Here is a 12428-nt window from a genome sequence, read left to right as displayed (position 1 = left end):
AAAAAATTTTTTTTAAAGGATTCTTTGATCTGCATGTAGACTCCAAAGGTTCTTTCTCTGGATAGCTTTTTCATAAGTCCTTCAGAGTTGCCTAGGATCACTGCATTTCTGAGAATACCTGTCATTCACAGCTGATCATCCTTCAAAATTGAGTCAATGTGTACAATGTTCTCTCTGTTCTGCTCATTACACTTAGCACCATTTCATGTTTTCTGAAAGCATCCTGCTGGTCATTTCTTATGACACAATAGTTCTCCTTCACAATCATATGCCACAATTCGTTCAGCCATTCCCTAATTGGTTTCCAGGTATTTGCCATCACACACACACACTCTATTATAAATATATTTTTTTTACATATATGTCCTTTTACTTCGATCTCTTTGAGGTACAGACCTTGTAATGGTATTGCTGAATCAAAGGGTATGCATAACTTTATGGCCCTTGGGACATAGTTCCAAATTACTCTCCAGGATGGGTGGATCAGTTCACAACTCAACCAACAATGCATACTATCCCGATTTTCCCACATCTCCTCCAACATTTTAGACAGAGTATTTTGACCCTGTTCCTCAGCCCTCCCTTCCTCAGCATCAATTCCATGACTTTGGTTAATTAGACGGAGATCTGTCTGAGCCCTCAGACTTTTGGTTGGGGCCCTCCCTCCTGCCTCCCTTCTTCCAGCCCAGCCCATTCCTCGAAAATCCGGAGCCCAGGAATCTCGGGTTGCATACTTCCTTACATCCATTCCCAGGGCTGGACGAGTGAGCATGCTCCAAAAAGCCAGCGCCGGCTTGCGTTGCCAAGCAGCGCATCCCATGGATATGCTACGTTCTGTAGGAGGTGGTCTCATTTGAATAGGCTGTACTCATTGGTCACTGCAGTAGAAGGCTCGTGAGAGGGACGGGAGCAGGAGCCAATGAGCGGCCGCTATCCCGAGGCCGCCCCAAGCGAGAAGAGCCATCCTAAACGCTTGCTGAATTTAACCCTAAGGTACCCTGTCTGCGTCTGCAAAGTTGTTTGCGGGGAACCGAGCGTGCCACGTCTACTAAGACCGGGAGCCATGAACTTGGCCGGGAGCAGAGCTCCCCCCAGTCCTTAAACCGCGTCCACTTCGGCAAAGCAGGCATTGATTTCATGTAGTCGGGTAGGTTTCCCCCAGAGCGGCTCGCTTTGGAAGGACGCCTGTGCTGCCGGCCGGGGCATCATGAGACTGGACCTGTGGCCAGCCCTGCTGGCCGTGCTGCTGGCCCTGGGCAGGGGGGGCGCTGATCCCGGAACCCGAGGTGAAGATCGAGGTGCTGCAGAAGCCTTTCATCTGCCATCGGAAGACCAAAGGCGGCGATATGATGCTGGTGCATTACGAAGGTTACTTAGAGAGGGACGGATCCTTGTTTCATTCCACGTAAGTGATGGGGCGGGAAAGGTGTCCAGGTAACCGGGCACGCCCGCATGGACCACAGGGTGAGTGGTCCTGACCTCTTGGCTGGTGAAAACTCACGCGTGGAAAACTCGCCAAGCACTTATTAAGCTCCCACGCTGCTTCGGGCACTGGGGATAGATCGGATGGAGACGGGACCCGGGGTTTCATAAGCACAGAACTCCCGCGGGAGGAATCTCCCACTACCTTCTCTGCAAGATATGGTCTAGGGCACGCTACAAGCCCGAGTGACTGGCTCGGAGTGACACAGAGACAGTAGAGCCCAAGTTTCTGCCTCAGAGGCCAGCAGAGCACACTAGAGCTAGAGGAAAAGATGAGGCACGGGTCCTTTGCCCGCAAGAAGCTTAGACTCTAGAAAAGCGAACACGTATATGTGTTTATTAAGGCTTTGTCAAATACTTAACATAGATTATCTCATTTGGTTTTCACAACACTACTCTGAGGAAGGTGCTGCTATTGTTCCCATTTTGCTTATAAGGAAACCGAGGCCGGAGGGATTCAACAACTTGTCCAAGCTTTCAGTTGATAAAATCTGAGACAGAGTTTCTTCAGAATCTTTCTAACTCCAAGTCCAGCCCTCTTTTCACATCGCTTTCGAATATACATATTGAACTTATCTGATTGTTTCTTATTTATCTACCCTTGATTTCGAATCCAGAACTCTTCTTTCTCTCCTCCCCCCTCTCCACCTCCCCCTCCCCCCAGGTCTACTAACCCATGCTGCTTCTGATTATTGGCTATTAATAATCTGAATAATCTGCTGCTTTGTCTTGTAGATAAATAAAAAGGATGGTCAAAAGGCATCATCTCAATAGGAGCTACAATTGCAGGATATGATCCAAGCCCTCATAATGAAGCAGAGAAATGGGTATATTGACGTTAACTTTCCTTGTTTGGTCCAGTCCTTAGGTAGCAGGGTCCAGGGGAGAACCCAGGTCTCTTGGCTCCCGGCCACTTATTTTATTTTATCTCTCCCCCTCTCTCCCTGCTCCTCAGTTCTGGATGCCTTGCTAATAAATCTGATTTGTAGTTAAAATTCATCCCCATGCCTCAGAAGGAATCAGAGGAGCTGAGTTTCAATCCCCACTCTCTCCTTTAGTACCTCTGTGACTTTGGGCAAGTCACTTGAACTCTGGGCTCGGTTTCCTCTGTCAAGGGAAGGGGGCTGCTGGACTTGGTGACTAACAAGATCCTTCCCTTCTCTCTCTGTATCTATGTCCCTGTGACCCTCTTCTGTGCTTCAGGAGCAAAGTATGCAGGAATTTCCTTGGCTTTTAAAAGATAAGTGAGAATGTTCCACTCCTGTTCTGTTTTGACCAATCTATCCAGGGCCAGCTGTATGTCATACTTGAACAGTTCTGGGGAGATAGAGAAATGAGAGGCAGCCAGTGAATCAGTAAGCATTTATCGGGGGAGTAGAAATCAATCAACCAATCAATAAGCATTTCTGAAGTGCCAACTATGTGCCAGGCACTCTACTAAGCCCTGAGGACACTAAGAAAGACAGAACCAATCACTGACCTCAAAGATGGGAGAGAAAACTTGGAAATAACTGGGTATGTACAAGACACATGCAGAGTAGATGGAAGGTAACCTTTGAGGGGATGGTTCTAATAAAAATGGGTATGAGACCCATGTGGGATTTGTTTTGCTTGACTTTGCATACTTGTTGCAAAGATTTTGTTTCTTTTTTGTTCCCATTAGAAGCAGGTAGGAGGGAGAGAAAATAAATGGTTGTTAACTGACAAAATTTTAAAGAGTACCCCAGACCTCAGGGCCCAAGTAGAATTCTGGAGACAGTGGCTGGCTTTTCTACCAGGGTTCTTACTTTCTCTTTCTCCATGACAGACAGTTCTACAATAGCAGAAGACTTGGGGTTGCGACACTCAGAATTCTGAACCATGCTCCCCTCTCTGCACCAGCTCTTTGCTTTCCAGATACCATACTTGTATGTGTTTGTTGGCAGAAGATGCATGTATATGTGCAGTCAGTCCCTCGTGTCTGATGAGCCTTTGTCTCTCACTTTCCTCCACAGGCTCCCCCATTTTCTCTTTCCTCTCAAAGCTGTTCCCAAGTACCTCTTGCTCTTGCTGTAGACGGCCTCATTCTGTGACACTTTCCTAAAGGAGAATGAGCAGCCATTCTCCATGTGATGAAGTCGTCTTAAGGGTGGGGATTGGGGGAGGGAAGAGAGCAGCTTTCACAAAAGGTAAAAGGAAGGAGCTGCCTCATGGGACGAGTGGAGAGATGGGGTAGCGGGAATCAATTCAGTGAAGCCAGGAGGCACTTGGTAACTGTAATTCTCTCCATCTTCTTTTCCTTAGCCACAAACACAACAATGGCCAGCCCATCTGGTTTACTCTTGGCATCCTGGAGGCTCTTAAAGGTTGGGACCGAGGTCTGAAGGGCATGTGTGTGGGGGAGAAGAGGAAGCTCACCATCCCCCCTGCCCTCGGGTATGGAAAAGAAGGGAAAGGTAATTTTGCTTGTTGTTTCTTCTTCCTTCTCCTGTCAGTCAAACTCAAATCTTTCCGCTTTGGTTTGAAGAGGTAGACTAGAATCTTATCATCACCACGATCATCATCTTGTTATGAATATGAATGATATTATCGTCCTTAACATTAATATAACAGTTATAGTTGATAACATTACTAATACTTCATAACATTACCAACATTATTATTGTTGGTAGTAGTAACAATAATAGATACTGGACCTGTGATTTCATTGGTGTAATGAACTGCCAGATGAGAAAACTTTCTCTACCACTGTACGCTGGCACCTTCTCTCTATATATATTGTAGTCGTAGAGAGTTGTCCGAGGCAATGGAGAAGTTAAGTGACTTGCCCTGACATGTGTCAGAAGTGGGACTCCAACCCAGCTCAATAACCGCTGCACTGTAGCTTCAGGTAATAATAGCTGATGTTTATATCATGCCTTGGGGTTTACAAGACATTTTACATAAAACATTAGGACTGGATAGGTCCTCAGGCTATTTAATCCAAACCCCTCATTTTACAGAGGATGGAAGTGAGGAGCACTTATAGTATGCATTTAGCATAGTACTTAGCACAGAGTAGGTGCTTAATAAATATAGATGGATTGATTGATGAAGGGATCATTAACTTAGAGCTGGAAGGGAGTGTAGTAGTCATTTCATCTAAGCCCTTTTGTTGGTCAGATGAGGAAACTGGGCCCCACCCATCAGGGCTCAGGTCCCTTCCCTCTCAGTCATGCCTGGCCCTTGGCCTCCATCAGGCTTCTGTGGGCATTTGGACTCCAGAGGAGACTAGATTGGAAATGCTCTCCAGGTGACCATCCCTCACAGTGACTGGGTAAGGAATGTGCTCTAAGTATTAACTTCCTTGTACAGATCTGGGGGTTGAGTTTCAAATATGTGGCCTGTTAAGTCACAAAGCTGGTGTTTTATGCCCTTCTTCATGCCTCTGCAGTGAAGACTGGGTTAGAACAATGCAGAGTTTTCTGAATGAGTTCTGATGGGTGTGGCTTCATTTTTTAAAAAATTACTTCTCAGGACTCAGATTTAGGACTTTAATTCTCAGTATCAGTGTGTTCAGCATGAATATGAAAACTGATTCCAATTTCAGTTCTGCCTCCGACACATCCTGCCTGTGGGACCCTGGAAAATCTTCATTAGTAGAGGGAATCTCCACACCAGGAGTTCCTCTCCACACCAATAATATCGCGATTAGACCCCAAAAAAGAAAAATGTTAATATTATTATTCCTTTGTCTTCCTCTTCTCTCTCCCATCCACATGCCTTACCCCTAACTTCTTTGTCCTTTAGTTAATTCCTCAACAATCCTTCTATGAGTGGTTTATTCACTCATTTTTTCTTACTATATTTTCTCACACTCAGATACCCCCCTCCCCAAATTTTTCACTTTACAACAAAACCTTCCCTCTGCTATGTCCACCTTCCCTTCCCTTAATTCATTGCTAAGACCTTCCCATTTCAATACATTCTGTTTCTTTTCCAGGTATGCTGGCTTTGATCCCTTCTAAGGATTTCACAGTTGTATTCCTGAAAAGGGAGTTGCTAAGCTCAGCCTCTTCTGACTAAAGTCAAAATAGTCTTGTTTCTATAGTTGGATTAAAACCTGGAAAAGAAAATCAGTCACCTAGAAAATGTATATGTTAGAGTTCAGACTGGTTTTAGGGATAATTGTGTGTATGATTAATGCTTCTTTAACTCACAGCCTAAGCCATCTCTCTCTCTCTCTCTCTCCTCTGCCCTTAACAGTGTCCACTATTTAACAAATCTCTGCCTAACTCTACTTCCCTTCCATGAAACTGATGGCAGTGAAACTAATATACCTAACACTGGATTAACAGAGACTCTTTTAGCCCAGGGGGTGCACACCTTCTTTGGAAATCGACTGTGGTTGTGGAAAAGCTGGTCCTGCCCCCTCGCCCCTGATCTGGAATAGCTTTGAGTTGACAGTGTAAGTGTTGTTCTTGTAGGGACTCACAACTCTCCTTGTGGTCATCTGCTAGGGGAAAAATGCTTGGAAAGGTTTGCCCCAAACTTTCAGATTAAACATATTTGGAAGAGGGGGTTCATTTTTCCCAGGAAGCTTTGGGGGAGTGCCAGAAAAAATGCTCAGAAATGTTTACCCCCAAATTTTCAGATGAAACAGGGAAATATTTGTGAAAAGGGGTTCATTCTTCTTGGGAAGCTTGGGGGGGGGCTCCAAGCAACTAGCAGAGACCCTCAATTTCTTGCAGTTCATATCTTTCCTCTTTTTTTCTTTTACTACTGATTCATCTCCATTTCCCAGGAAGTTTCTTGAGTTATATAGCTTTTACAATGGTTTCTAGCTGGAGGAGTAATTCTCTGTTAGATTAGAAAGGGAAACTGAGGCCGAGAGCAGTTAAATGACTTGTCTGAGGTCTCACAGACAGCAAGCAGCCCAGTCTGGATTTGAAACCAGGTCCTTGGGTTCCACTACACCAGGGGTGTCAGACTCACAATCAGCCTGCACAACTCTCTGGGGAGGCCAGAACCAGATTAAAATGTCACTAAGAAATGTGTAACAAAAAAATTAAGAACACACTACAACATAAATGATGTAATTCGTGGATCTGCTTCTGTTTGAGTCCGATACCAGCAGACGTTCCATATGTTGAGATTGCTGGACCCCATCTGCATTGTTTTCTCTCTCTTTGGAAATTCTCATCTTCTTTGTGTTGTTGTTTTTTTTAAAGTAGGGCATCCCTAGACCCACATTTCCTTATGAAATAGAAATATGGCCAGGTGTCTCCTGCTCTGTGGAAAGTTCTACCATGTTTTATAGGCACCATGGACATTCAGTGGTTTTGGTCTCTTTGGCCTCATTTGACAGTTGACCATTCCATGGGATTGCTAGTAAATTAGATAAGCACTGAAGCACTTACTCAGTGCCAAGTACTGGGGCTGTTTCACATGATGGTGTTGACCCCTGATTGTAGCATAATGGAGAAAGTACCAATTCTGGAGTCAGGGGTCCTGGGTTCAAATCCCATATCCAACCCTGGTTAGCTGTATGGCCTTCTCTCTCTTGGCCTAAGTTTCCTTATGTGTGAAAAATGAGGATTGAACTAAACAGACTCTAAGCTCCCATCCATTTCTGGAGCTTTCTAAATATGGTCTGCATGATGTGGCTTTATTCTTTGAAAAATAAAACTAGTAAAAATTTTAATAATTTTTTTCTTTCTTTCTTTTTTTTTGGTGAGGGAATTGGGGTTAAGTGACTTGCCCAGAGTCACACAACTAGTAAGTGTCAAGTGTCTGAGGCTGGGTTTGAACTCAGTTGCTCCTGAATCCAGGGCCGGTGCTTTATCCACTATGCCACCTAGATAGATGCCCCCAATTTTTTTCTTTTTTAACTTTCTTTCATTTTTTTTCTTTTAATCAAGTTTTCTTGTACAAAATGACAATAATTTTTTTTCTAACAAAATTAAGGGCATCAGACACACTAGTATTCAAGCACAAATACAAAAAAGAAGAAAAAGCCCAAGCCAACGAGTGGATTTTTAAAACTGTCATTTTGGGCCATGCCTCATCTTGTCTTCTCCCTCACTTTAGATGAAAAGGAGCTGTTTGTAGAGACTTTAGAGCTATAGGCATTAGAGTATAAGCTCCCTGAGGCCAGGGGCTATCTTTCTTTTTTCTCACTTGTATCCCCACCACTTAACACAGTGCCTGGCTCATAGTAGGAACTTAATAAATGATATGGATTCATTTGTTGGCCCTAAAACTAGGTTGGTCTTGTTCCAGGGCCCCACAGCTTGTGTGTATCTCAAGTGGAAATTAAACTCCACTCGTGTGTCCTTCTGCTTCTCAACCGACCATGACACAGCACCTTTAAAATGAGCAAAGCCCTTTCTATATGTCACCTATTTTGATCCTCACAAACATGGGGGAGGGGGTAAGCGCTTACAGTAATCACAGAAGAGAAACTGAGGCCAAGAGGGGCCAAGTGACTTGCCCAGAGGCACCAGCTATGTAAGCTATGAAGAGTTGGAGGTGGGATTCGAACCTACAACTTGCTGGCTCCGTATTCAGGCCTCTCTTAGGGTAATATAGGATTAAAGGGCTTTGGGTACTTGGTTCTGGTTGAGTAGAGCTAACTTTCATCAGTTTATTTAATAATAGGAGGGAAATCTCCCCTGAGAACTTAGCCCAGTTGCACAAATGAGATTTCCCTTTTCATTCATTTTGTTCATTTTTAGCTCTGTGCCAGGCAAAAGCATTTTAGTCTCTCAATGATGGGATGTGGGTGTGTGTGTGGGAGGGTGGGGGGTAGGAAGCAGACCCTGCTCCCTGCTGCTGATGAAGGTAAGCTCACAGCCTTGACTAGAAGGGATGACCTCAGACCCATCTGCCACTCACTATGCAGTACATTTGCCCCCACCCTCCAGGTTTAATTAAGGGTGTATTTTGTCTAGATTCATAAATCTGTTTCGAAAGGTAAGCTGTTTCAATAAAAGCTTCTTTTTTCTTCACCCCCAACCCCACCTCGGCAGGTAAGATTCCCCCTGAGAGTACACTCATATTCAACATCGATCTCCTGGAAATTCGAAATGGACCAAGATCCCACGAGTCATTCCAAGAGATGGATCTCGATGACGACTGGAAACTGTCCAAACAGGAGGTGAGGTCAAGCAGGTGGCCGTTGCTTGGTTCAATGCCGACTATGCTAAGTCTAGCACCGATACTGTGCGCTTCTTGTGAGGGAGAGGCCCACAGGCTGCCAAAGCAAAGGTGAACCAGCCTGGGCCAGAAGTGGGGCAGGCTGGAGCTTATGTGCTGATCACTACTGGGATCAGACTAATAATGACCATTGTGCTTCCAGCCTGAACAGGGACAGGAAGACCCAATCTCCCATCACCGCCCCCCTCCAACACTCCCCGAGAACAAAAAACTGAGGTGATCATTTCCTCTGTCAAAAATATGGTGTAGAGGGCAGCTAGGTGGTGCAGTGGATAGAGCACTGGCCCTGGAGTCAGGAGGACCTGAGTTCAAATCCGGCCTCAGATACTTGACACTTACTAGCTGTGTGACCCTGGGCAAGTCACTTAACCCCCATTGCCCCACTAAATAAATAAATAAATAAAATATATGTATATATATGTATATGTATATGTGTGTGTATACATGTGTATATATGTACATGTGTGTATGTATATATATGTATGTGTATATATGTGTATATGTGTGTGTATACATATATATACATATCTACATATATATATATATATATCTACATATATATATATATATATATCTCACATAGTTAGTTCCAAAGATCTGCAACTTCCTTGAGGTGGGCGCACCCTCCTCTGATGCAGATTGTATCAACAAAGTGATATATCCACCAAAATATACTTTGTAATAATCAGGCTGCTAGATTTAGTAAGTCAAATGCGGGGGAAAGGATTCCCCTTTAGTAAACAGGAAGTGTTATAAAAATGAATAGTATTTTGATTATATGTTATTTAAACCTCCGTTTCTAAAATAGGCATGCAGGTGGGGTAATGGGTAAGATGGGCTTGAAGAAATCAAACACTTCTGAGTTCAAATCCAGCCTTAGATGTTTAATAGCTTAGTGGCCCTGGGCAAATCACTTAACATCAGTCTGCCTCAGTTTCCTCTACCATAAAATGGGAATAAAATGATAGCACTTCTCTCTCAGGGTTATTGTGAGGATTAAATGAGATAACATCACTAGAGTTCTTTGTCAACCTTAAAGTGTTATGGACACGCTAGCTATCATCATCGTAATGGATGGTGATGATAACCTGAAATGTCGGTGCTATAGATCAATAATTCCCAAGTCATGGAACCAATTTCCTCAAGCATCATGATTCTTTCTTTTGCAGGTTAAAGTCTATTTGAAGAAAGAGTTTGAAAAACATGGGGCAGTGGTCAATGACAGTCACCATGATGACTTGGTGGAAGACATCTTTGACAAAGAAGACGAGGACAAAGATGGCTTTATATCTGCAAGGGAATTTACGTACAAACACGATGAGTTGTAGAGAAACATCCCTCTGGCCCAGCCTATGGAGGGCGACCAGAATTTTTGAGCCTTATTTTCTAGCAATGTTGATTCTGTCTGTTAAGTTGGTATTTATTCATAGCAAAGAAGTAATTGTCTCCTGCTGTGTGTCTCGGAATCTTAAAAGGAATCATTTGAGCACGAATGCTAACTGCCCCTTTCTCCCTAATGAGCTGTGGACCTAGGGGATGGAGGATACTTTGTTGTAGAATCATAGATTTAGAGTCGGAAGCCCATATGGTCTGACCCTCCTATTATGTGGATGAGGAAAGTGACACCCTTAGACGGGAAGTGTCTTCCCCAAGGTCACCTGGGGCCTCTGACTCCATCTCCCAGTTTTCCCAGCACACCCCAATCCCTTGTCTTTGAGCATGTGAGTCTCTCTCGTACCTGCAGCCTGACATTTAACTAACTTGCTCATAATTTTAAATATGGTGGCTGTAAACACTCCTCAGCATCAGATTTAATGCAATCACAAACCACACAGTTCTCTCTCTACCACCCACCATTTTCTGGAAGTTAGCTGCATTCTATTGGGAAAAGCCTAAGGCTGTCTCTTTTCATGGTGCGATGAAACAGCCTGATTTTTTGATTTTTGAATCGTTGGCATGTGAAGCACTGAGGAAAATGTTTATTCAGATTTATTTGTTCCAGTTGTTGCTTTAGTTAAGAAAAATGTGAGTAGCTCAAATGGTTAATGATACAGAATAAAAACAATAAATGGGTGTGCATTGTAAAGGAACAACCTGCCCTCAGGAAGCTTACATTTTATTGGGTGTGGGATGACATGAACACATACATAAATACAAAATAGAGACAAAGTAATTGGGGGGAGGGAAGGCCCAGGCAGCTGGGGAGGGGATCAGGAAAGGCTTCCTGTCAGAGGTGTCACCAGAGCTGAGTTCTGAAAAAAGCTGGAGATTCTGGGCAAGACTTAAGTGGCAAACTACTATGTGGTTCTAGTACTTAGTACATTTGTGACTGGGGCAAAATGGTGGAAGGGGAGGAGTGTAGTAGGCAGTTTTCCCCCCATTATGTATGCTTACCTGAGCATAGCAGATACATTGCATTTATCAAACAGTCAGGAAGTGAATCTAAATATAATATCATGTCACAAGTAGAAAGTCTTAGTACTGGAACCAACAAGCCAGTGATGGCTTGAACCCCTGACCAAAGACAAAGGGAAGATAAATTTGAGACCAAGTCTTTGAGCAAAAACAGCCATTAAAGGAAGAGAAGATCTGGTGCTTGGTAATAATACTATGAGTATTCATTGGAAGAGAATGTTGACAACAAGAAGCTGCTATGAATTCAGTGACACATTTAACGTGAATTTATATTGTATTAATTACAAGAGCCCCTACACATATTTTGAAAAACAGCAGAACAAGTATGTACAAGGCACTATTCACAAAAGCTCAGAAACCATTGAGGCCAACCCATAATGGAACAAGAATCCCTCTCTACAACATACCTAAGAAGAAGCCACTACTTGAAGACCTTCACCACCTATCAAGGCAACCCATGATACCCCTGGATAGCTCTAATTGTTGGGAAGTTTTTCCTTCTACCAAGGCTAAATTTGTATCTCTGCAGAGTCTACCCATTGCCATTGGTCAGATACTTAAGGATCCCCATCCTAGTCCATTTCTTCCCTCACTCCCACTTCCTTTGCTTTTCTGGGACTAATTGGAAGCCCTTCTTCATCCTGATTGCTCTCCTGTGGACACTTCCCCATCCTAGGCAACTAGGTGGTATACTGTATAGAGCTCAAGATTTGAGGATTAGGAGAGACCTGAATTCATATCCTGCCTCAGTCACTAGCTGTGTGACCTTGGGCGAGTCACTTAACCTTTGTCTGCCTCAGTTTCCTCACCTGCAAAATTGGAATAATAATAGCACCTACCTCCCAGGGAGGATCAGATGAGGCAACATGATAATAATAGGTATAATCATTTAATATTATTTAATAAAAATAATATTAAATGATAATAGAATTATATAATAATTTATATAGCCCTCTGTAAAGCATTTATGAATATTTCATTTGATATGTAAAGTGCTTTGCAAAAGTTAAAGTTCAATGACATTCCTTGGGTATACTTGCTTGTGGTGTCTTGTATACAGTAAGCACTTAAGAAATAAATACTTGGGGCGGCTAGGTGGTACAGTAGATAAAGTATCAGCCCTGGATTCAGGAAGACCTGAGTTCAAATTTGGCCTCAGACACTTGACACCTACTAGCTGTGTGACCTTGGGCAAGTCACTTACCCCTCATTGCCCCACCAAAGAAAAAAAGAAATACTTGTTCATTTGAACTTGTTGGGTGAGCAGGTGGGTGGGGCCCAAAATAAGAAGCCGCTCTGTTTGAAGAGAAGAATCCTAAGGATAGCCTAAATCCAACCCTCAATCCTCCTTGTGG

General features: G+C 43.5%; 1 protein-coding gene across 1 annotated transcript; it reads left to right on the top strand.

Annotated features, from left to right (window-relative positions):
* The first annotated feature begins 986 nt into the window (after positions 1-986).
* On the top strand, positions 987-10744 carry FKBP14 (FKBP prolyl isomerase 14). Its single transcript, XM_043964885.1, is given in 5 exon segments — positions 987-1255; positions 1257-1405; positions 3766-3917; positions 8472-8599; positions 9828-10744. Coding segments are annotated over 5 exon segments (636 nt in total). The 5' UTR covers positions 987-1207; the 3' UTR covers positions 9987-10744.
* Positions 10745-12428: the final 1684 nt, after the last annotated feature.

The sequence above is a fragment of the Dromiciops gliroides genome, chromosome 5, assembly GCF_019393635.1.
Source record: "Dromiciops gliroides isolate mDroGli1 chromosome 5, mDroGli1.pri, whole genome shotgun sequence".
In the NCBI taxonomy this organism is placed as follows: domain Eukaryota; kingdom Metazoa; phylum Chordata; class Mammalia; order Microbiotheria; family Microbiotheriidae; genus Dromiciops; species Dromiciops gliroides.
This window is presented reverse-complemented; position numbering and strand designations above follow the sequence as displayed.